The following is a 23,858-nucleotide window of genomic DNA, read 5'->3' as shown; positions in this document are numbered from 1 at the left end:
CTTATTATATATATACATTTCCATAAATTATAAACCACATGTCTGTATTTTAATTCAGCCAGGCTGAAGTTTTCCCCAAGATCTAATATACGAAGCTGTAGATATAATTCTTCTGAAGTTCCTTCAAAAGTTATTTCCCAGCTCAATATATTTCATGTATATATGTTTGCTTAGGTTGGCAGATGCAAGGCCTGAATACTTCTATATTACCAGTGGAGAAAATCAGACACTGAGCAATGGAACAGCTTCGCCAAGGTCATACAGAAAATGATTTCTCACATCTAGGATCCAAGTTCTAAGCTTCTGGTTCAGAACCCCATTGGTCACGTAACAGTGTTTGGCTAACCCGAGAAAAGTCGAATGATGGGGCACGTTGAAGCTATTGACATACACGTGTAAAAGTAAACCACAGCCAAGCAGGCCTGAAAAGGAGGTAGAAAGGGAGAGAGTATCACTGCGTCAAGCAGCACTTCTCAAACCTGACTGCTCATCGGAACCACAGGAAAAGGTTGAAAGATTGCTCGTTGACTGTCCTTGTCCCTGGATATGCTATGAAGAGGTCCAGGTAGTCTTTGGCGTTCTCGATCTGGTAACTGGTCTTGTTGGGGTAGTACTGTCCCACGAGGATCAATGGGGCTAGGAGATGTTGTCCCAGGGCCCATCTGTGGGAGAGGATGCAATGTGTGTTCAGGCTGGAGTGCCGCTTGACAGCTAGCATGCTTGCACTTGAGACCTGGTGGGTTGCGCACTCAGACCTGTCTTGTGTCACTGGCTAGCACCGATTTCCCAGGGCAGCTTGACCCTCCCTTTGTAGCAATACTGAACATTAATTTTGTGTTCTCTGTAACAGGACAACTCCACAACTCATTAACAGGAGATAGTTATTTTGCTAAAGATATCCTGGGGAGATAAATAGGATGAAATTGCATACCACAAGGCCTTGAGAAAATCCCCCTTAAACTGCTTCTATCCTTTCCCTGAAATTTCTCCATGTGCTTGTGATGGCATCTGTGTTCGTTTCCTGTGGTTACCAGAATCAAGTACCAAGACTGCGTGGCTTAAGCAACCGAAATGTATCCCCTGGCAGTTCTGGAGGCTGAAAGTGTGAGGTCAAGGGGCAGCACGGTTGGTTCCTCTGAGACCTCTCTCCTTTGCTTGTAGATGCCGCCATCTCCCTGTATCCTCACAGCGTTGTCCCTCTGCCAGTGCCTGTGCCCTAATCTATTCTTCTTATAAGGACACCAGTCCTATTGGATTAGGGCCCACCCTAGTGACCTTGTTTTAACTTAATCACATCTTTAAAGACCTTATCTCCAAATAAGGTCACATTTTGAGATATCGAGGGTTAGGACTTGAATGTATGAATTCTGGAGGAAGGCAGTCAGCTCAGACCATAACCCATCCTCTCCCCAATAGTCTTCATAGTCTCTTGGTTGGTCCCAAAGAATTGCTGAGTCTACCTAGCAAAGCCTCAGCCCAGCCCTGCACCTGCAATCCTGCCCCTCTACTTGGAGCCTCAGCACTAACTGCTGTGCTGCCAAGCCCAGGCTGCTGCAGCCCTTGATGTATCTTTGTGTTGTTAGAAAATGCAGGTCTGCTCCAGAGCCAGCCAGCAGAGCACAGGCTGATTCTCCACGTGCCCTCTGCACAGCCTGGAGGACCACAGCAGGGACCCCATGGAGGCTGCCACTGGGAGGCCCCTTCTACTCCTCCAGGCTGTGGGGGCTCCAGCCCCCAATAGGGCAGGAGTCTCCTGGGAAGGGTGTGGTTTTTGCCCCTGAGAAATCACAAGCGTCTCCTAGTATAGATAAGCAAGCACCCTTCTTCAAATCTGTTGATCTGTCATACATCGCAGATGACACTATGGCTCCGGTTCCTCACCCTGCCCTCCTTCTCCTCCTCTCCCACTACTAACCACCTGCGCAGCCCTAAAGGCATCTCACGTGGGCCTTCCCAAGCGTGGCATTGGGGGCAAGGAGGAGAAGGGGAGTGAGAGGAGAAGGAGGATGCTGCCGTTATTAGTTTACAAATGATTTGTGTGGTCAGGATATGTAAATAAATAATTTATATACATATAAAAGTAAATGAATATAACACACTTACATATTTTATATAATATATATAATGTTCATTTCTACTGATCTGTGAAATATGGGTTATTTTATAATAACTCATGTATGAGACTCTGTCTTGCTGGCTGGTGTTCCCACAGTGTGGGCGAGGGTGCTGACCAGCTGGCACTCCTGGCCATGGCCTCTGAGGGCAGCCTGTGCTCGCCGGTGCCCATTTGGGGGCGCATGGCCTTCTGCTTGCTGTCCAAGGTGGACCTGAGGATGTGGTCGCATCGGTGACCTGACCTCAGTCCAGGTCAGAGGGCGTGGGGCTGCTGAGCTGAGGAGAGAGGATTGATGGGCTGGAGAATGGTGGCCTGCTCTGCACAGGGAGACGAGGGGCACTGGGGACGGGTCGCAAGACGCTTCAATCTTCTCGCCAGACCCCCTTAGTCCTGTACCAGGACTGGCAGAGTAACAGATGTGAATGTGCCTTCAGTCTGCACAACGCTTTTTTGGGACAGTTGAGGGCCCACTCAACTGGGGAGTCGTGAAGACTCTTCAGAGCCTCACGATGTTGGGACTGAACAAAGGATGGAACCACTTCCCAGAAAAGCGAACAGGACTAAGGCAAGGAGAGCTTCGACCAGGCCAGGGCCAGTGTCCAGGCTCCTTCCTGGCCCCACTGTGGTCGTGAGGAGGGCACATCAGCAAGGCTGCTGGAGCCGCTCGCCTCCTTTGTTGAAGTTGTGGGGACCCATTCCCACGTCCCAGTCCATCTACTCATCATTCCAGCTCAGGGTACAAGCAGGGCGACAGATTTGGGACGGGGGAGAGACAGCAGAGATATTAAAGTCCTTGGGCTGAGTTTCGTGTTATAAAGGACAAGGGAAACCCAGCTCCTGGGAAAACCTGAAAGTGCGTGAGAGGGCACGCAGGTATTTTCAGAGCTCCTCTTCCCTTAGAAAAACAATCCTTCCCGCTGACATTTGAAAGGTATTTTTCATGCATGTAAATCTTGCACTCATTGAAAAACGCACAATGGCATCCCTGTGATGATCTTTGAAACTTTAGCTTTTACCTTTTTCTTTCTTTTTTTTTTTTAAAGAGACAGGGTCTCGTTCTGCTGCCCAGGCTGGAGCGTATTACTTTTTAAAGAAATCATTTCCTTTAGAAGCATTTCCTAAAGAAGCATTTCCTTCCATCCTGGCGGAATTTGGAGCAGCGACCTAACGTGCCGTTCTCTTTTGCACCACTAGGTGGCCCCTGGTGCTCTCAGATGTCGGCCAGGCTTGCAGACAGGTGAATGCATCTCATTGGCTCCAGGGAGGCATGATGCCACCGGGCAGCTCTTTTTAAGAGAAAAGCCAGAACCGGTGGAGCAGCGACCCCTGAGCAGTGTTCTCTGTGCTGAGCGGCGGGGCTGAGCTGTTGAGTTAGAGCCAACATGAGTGAGGTGAGTGACGCTTCGACCTGGAGAGGGAAACTTAGGAGTGAGGAGGGACCTCGGCTGAAGGCTTAGTCTCAGGAAATGTGAGAGGCTTAGCAGTGCTGAGGAACAAATTAATCATGTAATTATTTGCTTGGAGAACTGACAGGATTGATCTCTTTGAATGGTAAGTGCAGAAATTGGTTAAGTTTGCAAATTTTACAATTAGCCTGAGGAAGAGAAAGGTTTGCTTTCTGATTGAATTGTGACTTTGGAAAGTGCTTTGGGTTTTAGAGCTCAGAAGAGGAAGCCAAATGTTTTATTCTCTTATGAAGATGCATGTCTTTGCATGATTCCCGCGGTGATACCTTTCAGAATGTGATTGGGCAGGTGGTCATCTGGTGAACACAAGCCTTGGAAGGGAAGGGGACAAGGTGGGGAAAGGGCTGGCCGTTGGGTGGCATTTCATGGCTCGGTTGTACAAACTACCCCTGCAGTTAATCAGAGCACCAGGGAAAGAAATGCAAACAGTAGTAGGAGCTGGGAAACATCCGTGTGTATCGATCTGTGGCTCTAAGACCGGAGGCGGCCCCGGCAGAAGAGGAGCTACACTTTTGCAAATCCAAAGTCACTTCTCTAAACATGTTTACACAGAATGTGTTTTATTGGGGCCAACTGACAGCACTTTTTTTTTTTTTAAATCATCTTCTCCTTTTTTCTCATCTATGAAGCAGATTAGTGGTGGTACAACACCATTCTCTAATTCACCTCAATAGCCGAGCCAAATGCATTTTCATTTCCTCTTGGTTGGCACTTAAATAATTACTTTTAAAGATCTTTTATCTTCTCTGTCTCTTTTTGACAGATGGATGATTCTTTTCTTGGAAGTCTAGGGTAAAATTAACAACTTCAGAAATAAAATGTCTCCTCCCTGCTTTTATCTCTCTGATGGGTGATTTTTGATGTAAACATGACAAGAAGAAGAGCAAAGCACTATAAAACTTAGAAACGGGGTTTAGGACAGAGCCAAGGGTTTGAGGCAGTGAGAGACCAACTGTGGTGTGGAAGATGGGAATTCTCCCACCACCACCATCAATGGTACCTATAACAGCGGCTAACACTTGCCTAATGGTCTGTGTGCTGACAGTGTCAGGCTGTCTCTGCACCTGTCACCTTCTTTGAACCTCTCAACAACTCTGTGCAGTGGGCACCATTATTATTCCCAACTGACAGATGAGGACGCTGAGATACAGAGATGGGAACCAAGTGGTTCGAGGTCACCAGCTAAAGAACAGTAGAGCCAAGACTTGGGCTGCAATGCTGGGTGGTTGACTGCCAGGTGAATCTTGATGTCTAAATGTGTGTGGAATTTGCCGAACAGCGGGGATGCCAGAGGCTGAAGGAGGAGAGGGGAGGTGAGGAGAAAGAAAGAAAGAAGTTGGGGCTCTGAAATAGAGATGGAATGATGAGGATGAGACCTCCATTTCCCACGTGCTAGGAGGAGGGGCTTTCTGCTGGACTCTACAGATATTTCAGAAGCTCCTGTGTCCACATCAGCTCACCTTGCTTGCAACAAGAAGGGATGGCTGTGTGGAGTGGTTTTTCTTGATATACAACTTATTCAATAAGAGCTTCCTATAGAAGAAGGACTTAGAAAGCAGCACAGCACTGAGGGGTGGTCTCTCGGGTCAAGCCAGCTACCCTGGGATTCTGGCTCAGCTCTGCTGGGCCCACTCAACTGTGTGGGTCTCCAGGGAGAGAGCGCGTGTTCCAGAGCTCACCTGTGATTAGGGTCACAGCCTGGTTCCTGCTGAACGGGTAATCAGGGCAGCTCGGTAGTCACCGCCCCGCCGTGGCGCTTACCAGACACATTTGCAGGTTCTTGTGGAGCTCTTGCCTTAGTTCCTTTAATGTGGATAAAAGCACACAAGAGGCACATCCCACTTTTCTGCCTCCCCTTGCTGCTCACAAAACCCCTCCCAGCTCCCTGCTCCACGTCCTCCCTCCTGCCCTCTTCTCCCCCTCACATCACATGAGGCCCCCTCCCTCTGACCACCAGCATGGCCACCGCTCCTGGCTGATCTCCAAGTTCCTGGGTGTGTGCTCCTTGGAGAGCAGGAATTTGTCCTTTGACTAAACCTCAAATCTGCTTAAAATATTTAATAAAGTGGAACAGAAGCTCCTTTCTGGGTAGAGAACTGGATTCCCCCTTCACGGCACCCCTCAAGGGGTTTCTTTGGTTGGATGAATTAAATGTGGCTTCTAGTTTCAATAACTCTCAGGCAGAAATGGCTTTCAGATTATCATTTACTTGCATGTGTGACTAATTACCAAAGAAAACCAGAGCAATGGATTTTGCCGGACTTTCCTTGACCTTAGGGTTGGTTGGGGTCTGGTGGGCAGATAGTGCCTGCTGCAGTGCCAGGGCTGAGTGCCTGCTGCAGAGGCTCCGGAGCTCATTAGCTGCTTACCCGGGCCAGTGGGCAAGCCTGCTGGCTGGAGAGGACCCCAAAGTGTCATATACTCCCCGGGGCCTGCTCTGCACTTCCAGGCCTCCCCGCCTTTAAGGGAAAGATGGAGTGGCAAAGGGAGCCTCGAACTGGCTTTAAACTGGGCAGCTTTACAACAGGACGTCTTCTTTATTTCCTGTAACAACACTTTTTAGGGGAAATGACATGTGATAGAAAAGAACAGCTCAGGAAACTAAACTACAGCGAGAAAAGTAAAGTCCAAATTTAGGGTAATGTGAGAGAGAGGAGGTGGTTTGTGGGGGTGTCTGATTTACATTTTGGTATTAAAATATGTCACATGTGCCTGGAGCAATCTATGAGATGAATTGGAAGAGAATGTAGCAGGGATCAGAATGCAGGCTTCAGTCTATCAGCTGGATCAGAAATCTTAACCATCACAGCCTCAGTTTATAAGGTGCATTCTTGCTCCCTCATCGTACTCACCCAGGCACAAGAAAAATGACTACCTTTGTTTGGTCACTTAATAGAGCTTTTGAAAAAAGAGTTCCTGGAATGACAGTCAGTCCCATGTTCTCCTTTAGGTGTCTATTTTTAAGTTGCTTTTCAAAAGAACTCATTTAGGAGAGCCAGGGGCAATGTTGGAAGGCATAAGGACAAACATCTGGAGCGTGAATTTAAAAACGTGACACCCTTGCCCTGTTTAGGGTGAGGGTTGGAGACGTTCCAGGTCACGTAATCAAATGACAGCTATTAATTGGACTTGAGACCCCTTTGGGAAAAGCCTGTTCGTAACCCCGAGTTTCACGGTCACGGGCTGGGCTCTTTTCCTGCTTTGGCGTGGATGGATGGGAAAGTGCAACTCAGTACAAGGGCTGTGGCTCTTTCTTTCATCTAGACGTTGGCCACAGCGAAAGACGATGCCCATCAAACGCATGATTTGAACAACATCAAGGACATTTAAGGGCAAATCTTTAGATACACATGTCTGTTCTTAGCACCCAAACAGAATCAATGTCGAACTTAATGTATACGTTAAAACGTACAATAATCTCTAAAGAAAGAAGAAAGCTGTAAATGGCATTTTTCTTGACAGAGATTGCAAACGGGAGGCTACAGGCAGTTAACTCGTGAGGTGAGGACATGGAAAAAACATGAATTAAAAAAAATGTTTTGCCACTGATTTAAAAATATCATGCATACAACAGTGGTTTTGGGCTTACATAGTTGATTATCACGGTTACCCAGTGGAGGGACTAATGTTAAAACGAAACAGATCCTAAGAAGAGAAAGATTATGGCTTTGAGCTTCTTACGATGTAAGGGTAAACTCAAATAGATGCTAATGGGTGGGTGATTAGATTTGTAAGGACCTGTATATTTTAGACCAGTTGTTAAGCACAGATTCTGAGGGTGACTGTGTAAAATGTGGGTTTTGCAAATGGTCTGCAAAACCCAGCAACAGAAGGTCAAATGACAATTCAACTTCTTATGTAATTATAACCCCATTTGAGGGTGTACCTGCAGCAAGGACTCTGACAGATCAAGCAAGATCAGTTTTAGTTTTATTGGGCAACACCATGAAAGATAGTCTTTCCTCTAACTGGGGATATTAAGTCCACACAGTCACCAGTTACAATTTGGGTTTGAAGTTCAACTTTTCCTAATAGAAAAGAGGTCAAATATGTGTTTCCCAGGGCCAATGATTGCAAAGAGTTGCCATAAAACTTGTTTCCCCAATCATGCATTTTATGAAGAAATGCTGTGGGGTTAAAAAGTCTCAGGTTTTCTCTTTTGAATTTTAAGAATGACACAATGCAAGATGTATATTTTTTTTTCAAAAAGAAAATAAATGACTCATTATTGATTTCATTAAAGGTTTAGTGAAGTAGTACGATCAAGATGAAAATAAAACATGTGTTTTTGTAATGAAAAGTTTCTTAAACTTATGATGAGCACATTCTTTGTGTTATTTATTTACTTATTTATTTGAGATGGAGTCTCCCTCTGTTGCCCAGGCTGGAGTGCAGTAGCGCGATCTCGGCTCACTGCAACCTCTGCCTCCCAGGTTCAAGCAATTCTCTTGTCTCACCCTCCTGAGTCGCTGGGACTATAGGCGCCTACCACCACGCCCAGCTAATTTTTTGTAGTTTTAGTAGAGACGGGGCTTCGCCATATTGGTCTGACTGGTGTCGAACTCCTGACCTCAGGTGATCCGCCTGCCTCGGCCTCCCAAAGTGCTGGGATTACAGGTGTGAGCCACTGCACCCGACCTGCGTTATTTTTAAAAATTCTAATTTCTACTCTCAGTGCTTCATTAGAGATGTGATCGGGGGGAAGGCATTCACAATTTGTCTATGGTCCTTCTGTTCTTAGACCACTGGGTACGTTGAACTATTTGGACGCACAAATAATATCAGGACCTAAGCCTGGGGCTTTTCATTAATTTAAAATGACTTTCTAGAAAGGTCTTCGTACTGGGAGAAAAGAAGAATTTTAGGGGATGCATGCATACAGGTTTATGTTATATTGAATGATATTTTTTAGGAAACACAACATTAAATATCATGCTGTTAAAGTATCATAGGCTGCATAGTATTGATTAGAAGCATCCTAGACTGTGAACTTCCCAAAAGGGACAATTTTATGTCATTCACAAGTCTGACTGCTGGTTGGGCACTTGGTAAATGTCCAGTTACTGAATGAATAAATAAGTTTTGGGATGTGGATTTATCACTTGCTATAATCAATAGTCCAGGCACCCTGTTTTCTAAATGTTGAGGCTTGTGGTGGATACATTTGGAAAAGATGTATTCCATCTTTTGTTCTTTACTCCTGGTTTGAAACCTGTGTTTGCCATGTAAATCCTTTTATGTGGGATGTGGGTGCATTGTTATATACGCAACATAAGTGCTCTCATGACAGTAAATGAAAATGAGAAAAAATAAGAAGGATCTCAACAGAAGGAACTCTTGACATTTGGGAAAATGTCAGGGAAAATATGGGAACTGAGCAAGGGACGTAGAATTCTAATATCCTGTGTTTCCATGTTGTCTCCATTGAGACTAGCTCACTTCAGATAATCTCAATGAAATTCAAACAAAAGAGACTAGCCAGAGAGGCAGAGCCTGTGAATACCTTGGAAAGTGGTTTGCTGTATTGAAACAGAAAACCAATTTGGCTGTGATTAGAAGAGAATAAGAGAGAGTCTAAGCAGACCTGTAGTAATATAGCCCCAGTGCCCAATCTCCATCAGCCCAGTTGTAAACTCTGGCATATTGTTGAAGGCAAACATCTAGCACGTGGAAAGCAAGTTGCATATTATTGCAAGGAAATAGTTTAATTATCATCTAAAATTAATTCTTAATAGCATACTCATAATATTAATTAAAATAAATAATTGATATTTGAATATTTAAATATTTTAGTAAATTTATATTTGAAATAGGAATATATGAAAATTTATATGCAAAAAGGGATGGATTCACATTTCTTTTCTTGGGGAGTTCGAAACTGAATCGCACATCCATATCCCCGTGTGATTAATCTGATAGGATCTCTGCTTTCCTATCATCCCCAGGGATAAACTATTTACCATTCTTCTTCCCATCTTTCAAATGAGGTGCAATATGAACAATGAATAGGGAAACATTTTCCAATCACCTGACACAGGTGCCTTTGGGGTATAGATATGGGAATGTTCGATAATGGATTGTTTTGTGCCACAAACAGCAAGCTTGCCACAGTCATGAATGGCTCAAACCTATAAATGCCACATTCATGTTGGGGTCATTCCACATGACCAATTTATCATAAGCCACTCATTCCAGGCATGGGTCTGCTTGTATATTGTTTATGCCTCACAAAGAGCTCTAAATTTATGCTTCAGAATCTCACTGAATTTACTGCTCGTTCCATTTCTGGAAGGGAAACACTTGGCCCATATTTATGACATTGCCAGTAGAAAAATCAATCACCCACTAAATGCCATTATTTTATATTTTACTCTTAACTCGCCATTTTATAAATGAAAGGAAGACAAATTAGACTCATAAAGCAGGAAGGTAATCATCCACAAATTGAACATTTAAGGGCAAGGAAGCAAAAGCTGTGAACTGTTCCAACCATTCAAGTAAGGCAATTTTCCTCACAAAGGAGCTAGAATAGGGAGCAGGGGAGTCCCTCTCTTCAAGGTTTCTGCCCTCCTTTTTACAGTCTTGGACTTGGATGAGACTAAAACGTCTCCAGCCATACACGAGTCAGACCTCTGCCTCGTAGTTCGAAAGACAACTTTTGAATGTTAAATATTATTTACGACGATTTGATAGCAAATTGGGATCCAGATTGGCTTGAGATCATGCTATTCCTGGTATAACAATCCAAGTCTGTGGTGTAGTGGCATGACAAAAGACACAGTCATCTGTTCCCGCATCTGTGGTTTGGTCAATAATCGAATGAAGTAATGGTTAATTTAATTTTATACGACCTCTGAGAAAAGGACTTCAGAAGTTGACAAGACCCATTAACATGTGTCTTAATCAAATAAGAGTAAAAATATAACAAGGAAACACAAAAACACAAGAGGGAGAAATGATATAATTTCTTCCTTTTTTTTCAAGGTCTTTTAAAAAAAAAAAACCAAAAAAAAACCATACAAGCATCTATTCATCAGGTGGTTAAGTTCTAGTATTTAAAAAAAAAGCTAGTTAAAAGGTTACGCCTGCTTTAAAATTTGTGATTCTTACGTACAGTAGTTCCCCCTTATTTTCAGATGCCCAGTGGATGGCTGAAAGTGTGGATGGTACCGAATCCTATGCATGCTATGCTTTTTCCATCCGATAATAACTGAAAGTGCTACTAAGTGGCTATGGGCACATAGTGTAGGCAGTGTGGATACGCTGGACAGATGAATGATTCATGTTCTTAGACAGCAAGCGGTTTCATAACGCTACTCAGTACAGTGTGCAATTTGCAACTTACGAATTTTTTATTTCTGGGATTTTCCATTGAATATTTTTGGACCGTGGTTAACAGCAGGTAACTAAAACCTCAGAAAGTGAAACCAAGGAAGGTTAAGGGGGAACTACTGTATGCAATTTCTTTATTAAATAATAGCCACTGTTTCATTAGGAGTTGTTAGAAAAATATCACTTTTTTTTTTTTTCTTGCGCCCAGCAGAATGACTAATTGTATTTAGGGTTTTCTTTTTCAAATTGTAAATTTTCTCACAGTTTTTTTTTTGTTGTTGTTATGCAGAGAAATCGCTGATGCAATGAACGGGTCAAGTTTTGAGCTGAGTGTGGCTGTGTGACAGCATCCTGGGTGCTGGTCTCCTCATCTCTGAGGGGTGACAGCATACACACAGACACTGGCGCTGCCACAAGGCTGCCCATGTCCAAGATGGGCGATGGGGTGGAGCCTTCCTTTACAGATCGTACCTCTGCATCTTCCTGAGAGTTTTAGGTGGAAATAGCAACAAGCAAAACTTCAAACCATTATGCCATAGTGGCATCTTCTCCTTAAAACAATAAGGGCGACTTGACGTGATTTTATCCTCTTGCCTTCTATGACTTCCCACAATTGTCATTGCTCTAACGACAACTGTCTGTTTTAGCATATCAATGTTTTGGGAACTATCTTCTCAATCTTCCTGCAGATCCATAACAGAACAATGGAATAGTGTCTGCAGTGATTATGGATATCAATACTCTGAAGTTTTTGATAGTGTACCTTAATAGGGAAAAAATTTGACCATGTATACACAACAAATTTTTATTGATTTTACAATTATGTATACGTGCGAATATGCTAATATAGTAAGAGTTAGTCGCTAAAGGAAGGGTAAGGAAATCTACAATTCCGATAGGCTTTTTGGTAACTGTACTTCTTTTTGAGTCTAATTTGATGGCTGAGGTTTTTAAGCTTGTATCGGTGCCCATGAAGACATCCTAAGAATAGAAGGTTTAGTTAGTGCTTCTATTGTTTCCTTGGTGTTTGTGCTGTTGGTGTTAGTATTATTTTCGGTCTACGATTTAATGCAGAATTTTTCAATTGTGATAAAAGACATATACGATTTACTATTTTAACTACCTTTAAGTGTACAGTTCAGCAGTATTAATTATATTTACACTGTTGTGAAACAGATCCACAGAACTTTTTCATCTTTCAAAGCCAAGACTCTGCACCCATTCAACAACCACTCTCCGTTACCCCGCGCCTCTCCTCTGGCAAACCCATTCTATTTCTTACCTCTATCAATTTGACTACTTTTGGTACCTCCTATGCGTGGAATCATACAGTATTTGTCTTTTTGTGACTGGCTTATTTTACTTAGCATAATGTCTTCAAGGTTCATCTGTGTTGTGGCCTGTGACTATATAAGACATTTTAAAAGCCACTTACCTACTGTGGGAAGATTAGTTTAGTTAAAGGTAGATTGTATAATCTATAAATCCTCTTAATGGAACATAAGGAACTGCAATGCATCACATGATGATATTCTGAGAGCACGTCAACAGGCAGTGTGTCTGGGACAATCTCCAATTGTGGGACTGCTACTCTTTCCTACCCACCAAGTGATGATGTCAGTATCAATCCAGATATTAGCTATTAATGAAACCTAATTTTTAAATTGATCTTAGATCCTACACAAATATAAATAGAAATTCTAAAGTCTTCTTTACCATGAGTGTTTGTGACAGTGAAGCACCTTACAACCCCAGAGGTGCCATTGACACTGTGGTCTGTGCCAACAGCACCCCCTGGAGTTGTGCTGTGAACAACCTATGCTACTGAACATGATGGCTCTGCCCTTCCTTGAGTTGACGTCAGCCTGCTTAAGGACTGTTGACCTTGAGAAAGGCTGTCGTTTTTATAGTTCCACTTAGAATTCAGGGAATCAGAGAAGGGCATCGTTGTCATTTCATTCAAAGAAGTCATTTTAAAATAGGGGACTGAGTGTCCAACGACGAATCCTGTGCAAAATCACAGAGCTTCTTGAGAGAAAGCCTAAGTTTCCCTTCCACATTTTCCATCCTATTACATTTCTCATTTTCTGGATACAACCCAATTTCTTTTAAACCTGTCCAAATTCCACTTAGGGTTTGCACAAGTAATTTATTAAATTAAAATTGTCCTGAATATTTTTATTAGCCTTGAGTAAAAAAAGAATAGCCACAGAAATCTTGACAAAGCCATTTTTTTCTTCATCAGGTCTTCCACTCTATTTCTAGGGATTCCAGCTTCCACCCTGACACCCCCAGCCTCCCATCCCATCACACATGGAGAAGCTGAGAAATGTTAATAATGCTACCCTGTGGAATGTTTCATTAAGACCCTTGTTGGGCATGGTGGCTCACTCCTGTAATCCCAGCACTTTGGGAGACCCAGGTGGGAGGATTGGTTAAGCCCAGGAGTTAGAGACCAGCCTGGGCAACATGGCGAAACCCTGTCTCTACCAAAAATTAAAAAAAAAAAATTAGCCGGGTATGGTGGTGCATTCCTGTAGTCCCAGCTACTCAGGAGGCTGAGATGGGTGGATGGTTTGAGCCTGGGAGGTGGGGGTTGCAGTGAGCCATGATCATGCCACTGCACTCCAACCTGGACAACGGAGCCAGATCCTGCCTCAAAACAAAAACAAACACAAAAACAAAACAAAACAGTCAAAGAAACAAGACCCTTGTTGGCAAGGTTTTCTTTTGTTTTGCCGGGTAGTGTTCTTGACTCTGAGGTTATACCAATCACCTTTATGCCTTGCTTACTCTCTAGTGCTCTGTTTGAATGAGAAAGAGCATTCTGAACCCTAACATACACAATTTTTGGAAAACATTTGTCCAGAAAATGGTGGCCCTTTTTATGGCCAAAACCATTGCATATATAATCAGTCATCACAAATTTTGTAGTCACATTTCTTTTTTTCTTCTAGATTGTGATGAGAGAGAGAGAGATTATGTCTTCTTCTATACCGTTTCATCTTCCCAGCACTGTATCATTGAACTCACATTGATGGAGCATCAATAAGACGTGGTCCTTACCCCTTAAAGAACTTGTAGGGGGAGACAGAATCACATAAAATTAACTCTACTCTGGTGTCCATGCAGAGCTACAGGCCTATTCTCTGTGTAAAGCAAGTGCCAGGATGCATGGGTTAATTTGCCATTGCTCGGGGCTGGGAAGGAGTGGAAAGAAGATGCCAATGGGTAACCTTCCCAAAGCAGCAGGGACTTACAGAAGTAGGGGCTCAGCACACATTGACTGAAGAATAGCAGTACGATAGCACTCTGTGAATCTTAAAAGTCATACAATTTAGAGCCATGTGAGAATTTAGCAATCTTCAAGCTCATTGTATAGATACATGTCCAATATGATACTGTAGTTAATTCTAAACTCCTGCCTGGTGATAAAAATTGCTTTAAACATGTTGGACATTTTCTCATCCACGCCGATGAATATTTGGGCTCTATGGACTTGTTGCATCTTTCTTTAAAAGTGAAAAGTCTTCTGTATCTTGGAAAGAGATTGCATGAGGACAGTCAATTACATGTTTGAAAGTGCACACATTGGTTGGTTGTAAAATTTACGTGATCCAATTGTGAGAACTGTGTACGTGGATTTAGGTCTGTCTGTTATTTCCCTTTGTGAGAGTATCTGTCTGTGCTTGCTCATGGTAGAGTATCATTGCACTCTGTATCTCAGAGCTTCTAGTGGCTTCTTAACCATTATATTACTGTCTTCTCTTTGAAGTTTGCTCAGGGGATGGGCTCAACCCTATATTTATAACTCTGCTCTCACATATGCTTAAGTCCTGTCAAAATACCTAGATAATACAGTGCCACACCTCAAATATTATTTCTGGAAATGTTCTATGCCTCAGAAATGTGGGATATTTTACCTCTTCTTGAAGAAAATTTTCTTTTCTTTTCTTTTTCTTTTTTTTTTTTGAGACTGAATTTCACTCTTTTTGCCCAGGATGGAGTGCAATGGCGCTATCTCAGCTCACTGCGAACTCCACCTCCTGGGTTCAAGTGATTCTCCTGCCTCAGCCTCCTGAGTAGCTGGGATTACAGGTGCGTGCCACCCCGCCCAGCTAATTTTGTAATTTTAGTAGAGATGGGGTCTCACCACGTTGGCTGGGCTGGTCTCAAACTCCTGACCTCAAGTGATCTGCTTGCCTTGGCCTCCCAAAGAGCTGGGATTATAGGCATTAAGCCACCATGCCCGGCCAAGAAAGTTTCTTAAAATAGATGTAGCCATTTGTCAAGCACCTCCACCAAATACCTCCTTCAAGTTCATAGTTATTTTTCATCCAGATTCCTTCTTTGCCATCTTTAAAAATGATTCATTTCATTTTTCAGGCACTATTCTATGAATTTCCATGTCATCACTTTTTCCTGAGTTCTTGCTGGGAGCCAGAATTGGCTGAAATTCCTCTGAGAGTTCCCCCACAGTTGCATTTTGGATGAGGATTTCGAATTTCACACGACAAAATATAAATGCCGCTAAATGTAACTCCAGAGGTACAAGCAGTGGCGTCGGAGGCCCCTTCTCTGGCTCCTTAATGTCCCCATTAGTGTTACAACAAGGAAAAGGACACGGGCTGAAGAGTCAGGCAGATACTGGCAGAAGTGAGTCCAGTTAAAAACACATCACAGTTCTGTAACCCTCCCTCCTGGCCCCCTCTGCCTTCAACCTCTTTTGAGGTAACGTAGCTCAGAGTTCAGACATCCATAAGAACCTGTGACAGGGAGTAGGGCAGGACCAGTGACATAATTTGTGGCCCCAATGAAAAATCAATACGATGCCCCTTGTTAAACATTGATTAGAATTTGAAGATGGGACAGCAACATATCAGACCAAGCCAGGGCCCTTCTGAGAGTGGGCCCCCTTGGACCACGTGGGTCACTCTCCCATGAGGCCAGTCCTGGGTCAAAATGAGAAGCATCCCAATTGCTTTTTAATGAACAAATTAAAAACAAAAGAGGCAGAGCTGAAGAAACATAATTCCATTATCTTTGCAATGTCTGGAGATATATATATATATATATTCCCTGTCCAAGTGGAAGCTCTCAAAATGGCCCAAGCCTGACCATGGAGGTCAGTGGGTGGAGGGTCTTTCCCCACAATTCAAGGGAGCTTTCAAATTGGTTTGGAGGAAGCCTCCCTAGCAGCATGCTTGAATAGGAAGCTATTGTGTTCAAGGATCAGCTTGGCTGGTGCTGAGGACTCTTTCGATGATGAAGTAATAAAATAGATTCAAAATCATTTGGAATATGCATATGCATGTGCATGTGTGTGCGTGTGTGTGAGTGTGTGTGTATACGTGTGTATGTTTAAAGACCATATAAATGCTAAACTCTGTGTGCAAATGTCCTCGAATTCTGATTCCAACTGTCTTTATCGAGTGCTGGTTGTTTATCCAGGTGAAAGCATCCGCTGGCCAGTTTTGTCCCAAGTCTTTTTCTATCAAGTCTTTGGTCCTCACTTCTTCTTCTTGAGTATGTCCAGAGGGAACAGAATGCAGATGTACTAGGCTTTTCAATTAAAGAAACATTTTTGTATGCTGGGCTTTGGAAATAAAGAGGTCTACCTTAGTAATTCCGGGATCAATATGTGCAGATAGGAAGTAATTTGGTGGTGTGAGCTTTGGCCATTTGTAAGTGCCTTGTTCCTGGAAAACAATGTTTAAATTGGAATTAGGTTTATTTTCCAGTCAATTAAATCCTTCTGGATTTCAGAGGAATTTGAAACAAAATATGGAACAAATATCTATTATGAAGGAGGCACAGCTGTTAGATGAGTTGGTTGTTGGTAGTGGTGATCGTGTTTTATTTATTTTTTTTTGTGGGAGAGAATTTTCACTTCTGCAGGGAGCAGCTGATCAAATGGCCCATACAACTTTTACCTGTCTTCTAATCTGAGTCTCAATCCACTTCTTGGGCTGTGCAGCTGATTTAGGACAAAACATTCCTTTTCTTCCAAAAGTATACAACCTCGGGCTTCTACTGTTTTCTGAAGCTATTTTTGTTCTAGTTGAATGTTGGGGGGGCGGGGAAACCTGGCTATTTGTTTATTATTATACCAGAAAAGAAAGTCTCCAGCTTCTGAAGCTTGGGACACTCGCTATTAGAGAAACATGTTTAGCAGCACACAGTGCCAGATAAACTACACACCTGCATTTCATCACAACAGGTCATTGCAGGAACAGTTGCATTAGCCTCCACAGGAAAAGGGTTTGCATGGGGGTCTAGGAAGCCAGTTAAACACATGAAAAACCCATTGAGACACCTAAACAGAGTGAATTACGAAGCAAGAGCTGTTTTCATGGTGCCGGTGCATCTGTCCTCACAGATGCATGAAACGTACATCTGCAATTCTGACATCACAGCGGATGTGTACGTGTGTATGTTTAAAGACCATATAAATGCTAAACTGTGTGTGCAAATGTCCTCGAATTCTGATTCCAACTGTCTTTATCGAGTGTTGGTTGTTTATCCAGGTGAAAGCATCCACTGGCCAGTTTTGTCCCAAGTCTTTTTCTATCAAGTCTTTGGTCCTCACTTCTTCTTCTTGAGTATGTCACACGGGAACCTGTGTGATGCATTATTGAGTTCCCTGACAATGTGAAATGCATTTGTCCCATCTTTTTCCTAAAATGGCCCACCTATTTTCAAATGCAGAGTCTTGTGCGATGTCATACATTTCCACAATGTTGCTTTAAAATAAGAAAGGGCAGGAAACGTGATTCCGACTCTGCAACCAGATGGACTGAGGCATAATATGTCTGCATTGTTGATGGCAGAAAGGGGGCGTCCAGGTCAGGTTTTCCATCTTCCAAGCCAATCTTTCCCCCTCTAGACCGGAAAGATTAAATGGCAAGTGCTCAGACTACCAAGTCGATCTGCCTAGACTCAAATTCCATTCCCTGATCCCCTCACGTAGCTGCAACAAGCTTGGGCATATTCCTAAGCCTCTCTGTGTCTCAAGTTTTATCTCCATCCAGTTGGGATAAAGGTAGTAGTCACCTCGTAGTAGGCTTGTTTCCATGAAAGTGTTTAGCTGTTGTTACTGTGACTGAAAAAACATAGCTGCTTGCATTTGCAGACAGAGCCTTGTGCCTTGGTGCAAAGAAAGGAAAACATCTTTGCCAAACTTAGCGGTGTCATCTATTCACTCAGCTCTAAGTATGGGCTTCTCTTGGATAACAGTAGGTTTGGCCTGTGTCCTTTCTTTCTCACACCTTTTTGTTCACTTGATGAGGATGCTGAGTGCAGCGGTACATTATGCTTGGCTCAACCATGGCAGAGCCAGTGTGGCCATGGTGAGAGATCATTCAGGATGGATGACTGCTTAGGGACCGGCAGGGAAGAGTCTCCCAGTGATTGTGGCATTTCATTCTGTGGCCTTTGTTCATTCTTTGGCTTTTATCTGAGTACACCTGGCATGGCATTTTACCGGCTGTACTGGGGAGGACTGGGGGAATGGAAAGCCGTCATTACTGCTGAAAGCAAAGAAAAGATGTGTCTTTCTCTGTGGCCGGTTTCTGTAATCCGGGAAGACCCCATGTGGGTTTTCTGATCTCATGTCAGCTTCCTTAGCCTTTGAAGTATAAAACTGCTAGAAGAACCATATCATCCTCGGAGGGACAGGCAGGCATCCTTAGTGTTCTTGAAATGATTACATTGTCAGTTTCATTTAGTTCTAGAAGACTGGCCCTGCCTGTTGGTTTTTCTCCTAATCATCTGTATGAGAAAGACTTGCCCTTAAATGGTTGAGTTACAGGCACAGCTCAGTTTCTGTCATTACACTGATCTTTCATTGACAGTTTTCTACCCTCTGTTACTCTTGGCATCAGGCTGGTCAGCCATAACTTCTAGGGATGGGGAGAGAAATCGAATCTCTTCTATTCTTCTCTGTACTACTTCAATCTGGCAACTTCTATGTAGACTGTGAGAATATAACCTTGTAATAAACATTTGGGTCTCTTTGCCTTTGTCCGAGAGCCCACTGTTATTTTTTTTCTAATCACAGCAGCTGCTCTGGCTAGCATCTGGCTCATATACCAGCAGCCTTTATTCTGAGACTAATCTAAGGATTCAACACAAATTCAGGAAGGCAATCGAAGAAGTGGGTTGGATGGAGAAGTATTTCTTTGGGTGCAGTTCAGATGCAGAAGGTGGTAGACACCTACGTTTATGCATTGTCCTAGCACCCTACAGATCCATGGGGTTTCCAAGGGTGGCTTGGTGGGGTTGGGGGGCTTGCAGGTGAATTTGGCTGTAGCTGGGATAAATGGAGGTGCTTGTATGTTGATTCCTGGGCCCTTTGATCCAACCTTTGGGTTGGGGAGAGGCTGCTGATTGGAGCAGATGCACACACCTTGTAACAGGGCCACTGAGTTCTCCCGGACTTCCATCCACATTTCTTCTTTGTCATCAGTGTACCCTCCTCCTGTATCTTCCCTTTCTAGAAAAAAATATGAGCTGTGATTTGTACGAAACACACGAAATGCATCCGTCAGAATCAGAGATCCAGGAAACTTCAGCTGAAATTAACAACTTCATAACACAGGTAGAGCCTGCATCCTTCATGAGAAAAATGACACAAATATTAGTATTCTTTGGAGTCTCTTAACATCCATGTGAGGTACATATTTTCTGTATTCTATTTTATTTTAATTCACCGTGAAAAAGAAACTGGTCAGATAAAGAAGCTGAGGCTTTGAGGAGCGGAATCATTTATTTGTGATGATTCAGCCATATTTACTCCCAGTGTTTTAACTGTGAGCTCAATGCACTGTTTTCATTACCTTTACTATATTGCAAGTTGAATACAATGAAAAAAAGGAGAAAAATCTCTTCTTAAGCCTGTTTTACCATTATTTTGCTCTCTGATTTTTCTTAGAGACCAAATCCATGCAATGTGAGCGTTTTTATCTCATTTAGTTTCACACGATAATGAGGTGGGTATATTGTTATTCTCATTTAATAAAAACAGACACTGAGGCTCAGAGAAGTTAAGTGTGACCTGAACTGGGCCACACAGCTGCTTGGGGCCAGGGCTGGGATTACTTGCGTAGTCGGATTCCAGCACACTTATTTTTGAGGTTAAATTTATTAAGGTGTAATTTACATGTGGTAAAATCTACACCTTTTAGTTGTATATTCGATGAGTTTTGACAGAGATGCAGTCTTTTTTTTTTTTGAGGTGGAATTTCTCTTTTGTTGCCCAGGCTGGAGTGCAATGGTGTGATCTTGGCTCACTGCAACCTCCGCCTCCCAGGTTCAAGCAATTCTCCTGCCTCAGCCTCCCAAGTAGCTGGGATTACAGGCATGCACCACCACACCCAGCTAATTTTGTATTTTTAGTAGAGACGGGGTTTCACCATGTTGGTCAGGCTGTTCTCAAACTCCCGACCTCAGGTGATCCGCCTATGTTGGACTCCCAAAGTGCTGGGATCACAGGAGTGAGCCACCGCACCCAGCTGACACATATGCAGTCTTATAATTGAGAGATAGACTATTCTGGCCAGGCATGGTGGCTCATACCTGTAATCCCAGCACTTTGGGAGGCTGAGGCAGGCAGGTCACCTGAGGTCAGGAGTTCGAGACCAGCCTGGCCAACATGGCAAAACCTTGTCTCTACTAAAAATACAAAAGTTAGCCGGGTGTGGTGGCATGTGCCTGTAATCCCAGCTACTCGGGAGGCTGAGACAGGACAATCGCTTGAACCCAAGGAGGCAGAGGTTGCAGTGAGCGGAGATCATGCCACTGCACTCCCAGGCTGGGTGACAGAGGAGACTCCGTCTTAAAAAAAAAAAAAAGAGAGAGACAGAGAGAGAGAGCGATTATTCTATCACCTGAACAGTTTCTTTGTGTGCTTATGGTCAGTCCTGTCTTTCTACCCTTGGCCCTAGAGCCCACATGCTTCACCGGCACACCTTAAATAAAAATAAGCCCAATTACGATGCAAGGTATTTACACTGTTTTGAGAATAGTATGATCATATCGGCTTTTAAGTCAATTAAATCTCATAGTGCAACAGTTTATAAATGTTACTTTATAATGAAGAGCAGAAGTATAGAAAAGTAACAAAATGACACCAGAGTGACCTGTGTTCCTGGTCTTTGTAAGTTATGCCGGGGTCTCTGACTGCAGGGAGGGCATTCGATGAATGGCAGCGCTTGTGATTCTGAACAGCAGCCCCGGCCAGAGCCTTTAAATGGGTTTCTGTCCTGCTCCTTCTCAAACTGACACTCAGCAAGTGCCACCTGCTCCTGCTCCAGGGGGCTATTCAACCATGTAGTCCCCGGGGGAGCCAGGGCTGTGGGAGGTGTCGGTTGCTAAGAAGCAACGAGCCTGAGGCCCAGCGGAGCTCCCAGCTGCCCTCCCTCTGCTCTGACCACAGCTCGCCCCTCTGCCAGGCGCTGCCCTCACAAGGCAGCTGAGAAGGACATCACGCTGGCAGCTGGGGAAACCTCTGGCTTGGGGCTGGAGAAACAGTTCCGGGCATGTGGTTGAGGGAGGACGCATCTCTTCTTTCTAGCCCAGGGAGTGTCCTACCTCCATGTGGTTTGGGGTTCAGGAGAGAATTCAGCCCATGCCTGCGGGGTCACACCCCCCTGCAGAGGGCACACACCCAAGCTGCGCTGAAGGAGATGCCCTCCCCTGTGCTCTGGGCATCCCCCAAAGCCAGGCACCCTCTCCCTCCCCTGGGAAAGGATGCCAGGACAGGCCTCAGAGCCTGCAGAGCCAGGCCTGTGCCCGGCTTTCTTTCCTGAGCGTCCTTCTATCAGCCCCTGTGGATGAGTCTGTTCTTTCCTATGTTGCTGTCTGAATGTACTAATTAGTCTGCGGGCAGCTTAAACAACAGAAATGTATTCTCTTATAGCTCTGGAGACCAGAAGTTTACAATCATGGTGTCTGCTGGGTTGGTTCCTTCTGAGCGCCGTGAGGGAGGATCTGCTCCAGGCCCCTCTCCTGGGCTTGTAGATGCTGTCTTCTCCCTGTGTGTCCACACTGTCTTCCCTCCGCACGTCTGTGTTCAAATTGTCCCTTTTAATAAGGACACAGTCCTATTTGATTAGAGCCCATTCCAATGAGCTCTTCTTTACTCGATTGCAAAGATGTTATCTTTCAATAGGATGACACTGTGGGGTACTTGGGGTTTAGGTCTTCCTCATGTGAATTGTGAGTGGAGGTCCCAATTCAGCCCACCACACTGCAAAAGTGGTAGTAGCTCTGCCTAATGTCAAGGACCATTCAGAACCTTCTATGATATTAATTTCAGGAAACTGACAGCAACACACAAGTCATCACCATGAGTCTTTGTTGAGCCAAGTTGAATAAACAAGTGGCTTTATTGGCAGGTATGAAATATGTAGGATTTGAAAAGTCAGGGGGAGTTCCAAATGAATTCGACAGTGTGGGCAGGACATTTCACTGTGAAATCTGTGAAATTAGAAGAGTCCACACAGAAGTCATTAAATAGCAACTGTTCTTTAAGTTGTATATATAAGTTGTGTATATATATATATACATATATATGTATACATATATAATGTATACATATATATGTTGTATATATATACATAAATGTATACCTTTATGAAATTATATATATGGCATGTGGTTGGTTTTATAAAAGAGAGAGTATATATATGTCCACCTATAAGAAGACGGAAAGAAAATATTCTGAAGTATTAACATGGATTAACTCTGATTAGTTGAATTGTAGGTGGCTTTTTGCATTTTTCCTTGCACATTTATGTTCCCAAAATTTCACAACGGCCATATCCTACTTTTGCAAATAGAAAACAGTGTTCTTCAACATGAAAATTGGCATAAAGAAGATTTTTTTTAAAGTAGAAAATGCGAATTTTAAAAATATAGCTGTGAAAAAAAGTACAAAATTAATTCCAATAAAATAAATCATGGATACCTGAAAATGATGGTACGTTTATAAATGTTTTGCCTAAACTGCAGTGATGCTAATTAATTCTCTTACCATAAAGGTCAAGAAAAAAAATGATAGGAATAGAATAGTATTTGAGGCAGAATTTCAGCCTTTGGGTCTTCCAGAGGTGAGAATGAAAGAAGAGAGGAGGAATTAGAAAGGTTAATGCATTTGTCATTGAAAATCCCATCACTTTTTTTTAACCAACTTTTTTTTTTTTAAAAAAAAACCTTCTAGCTGAAGTTTTCTTTTGACATGAATTTCTACACCTTTAGGGATTAAATTAATGCTCAATTTTTGGAATGTTATTAGGAGAATTATAGATGACTGAAAAATATCACTGGCGAGAATTTAAATCTTTTCTGTCTCTATCACAAAATGTAGGCATAAAAGTCTCTTCTGCTCTTCAGACAAATTCAGCAACTTTGATTTCGAAGTTGCCTTTAATGATAGGTCTTCAGTGTTCCTGAGAATTCATTTGCTTAGTGATCGAGGTGGCCTCAAGCAGTCGTCAGCTACTTGCTTACCTGCCCGGCTGTTGATGCCATTTCACTGTGCAATCCCTGTGGCTTTGTTTCTTGTTCATTTAAAGATGGATCATCTAAGAGCCTGATTAGCCTTTGTCAAAATAACATTAAATATAATACCATAGTAACAGGCCTTTTTGTTTCTTTATAAACATGGTGATTCAGAGAAAGCAGACAAGAAACCCTTAGAAGGGCTTACTGGGGTGACTGGAGGCAGTCCTGCATTTTGTGTCTCTGCTGTGTGGGGTATTAATTGTGCGAGGAATATGCAATATCTGAAACTTCATGGTCCCCATGTGCACTATATACCAAAGATATGCGGATTTGTGTTTTTCCCCTTTTTTATTATCCATCTAGGGAACTGCTTGTCGAGATGCTGCCATTCCAGGGTAACTAAAAACCCTGAAACCATTAGAAGTGTTGATATCAGGATT

The 23,858-nt window shown here is 43.2% G+C and overlaps 1 protein-coding gene across 1 annotated transcript in view; it reads left to right on the top strand.

The window, feature by feature from the left end:
* The first annotated feature begins 3,376 nt into the window (after positions 1 to 3,376).
* PCP4 (Purkinje cell protein 4) overlaps positions 3,377 to 23,858 on the top strand; it is a 63,945-nt gene continuing 43,463 nt past the window's right edge. The window contains exon 1 of the mRNA XM_032175231.2: positions 3,377 to 3,507. Coding sequence (XP_032031122.1) covers positions 3,499 to 3,507 — 9 coding nt within the window. The 5' untranslated portion in view covers positions 3,377 to 3,498. The remainder of the gene's footprint in view (positions 3,508 to 23,858) is intronic.

The sequence above is a fragment of the Hylobates moloch genome, unplaced genomic scaffold, assembly GCF_009828535.3.
Source record: "Hylobates moloch isolate HMO894 unplaced genomic scaffold, HMol_V3 SCAFFOLD_14, whole genome shotgun sequence".
Lineage (NCBI taxonomy): Eukaryota > Metazoa > Chordata > Mammalia > Primates > Hylobatidae > Hylobates > Hylobates moloch.
This window is presented reverse-complemented; position numbering and strand designations above follow the sequence as displayed.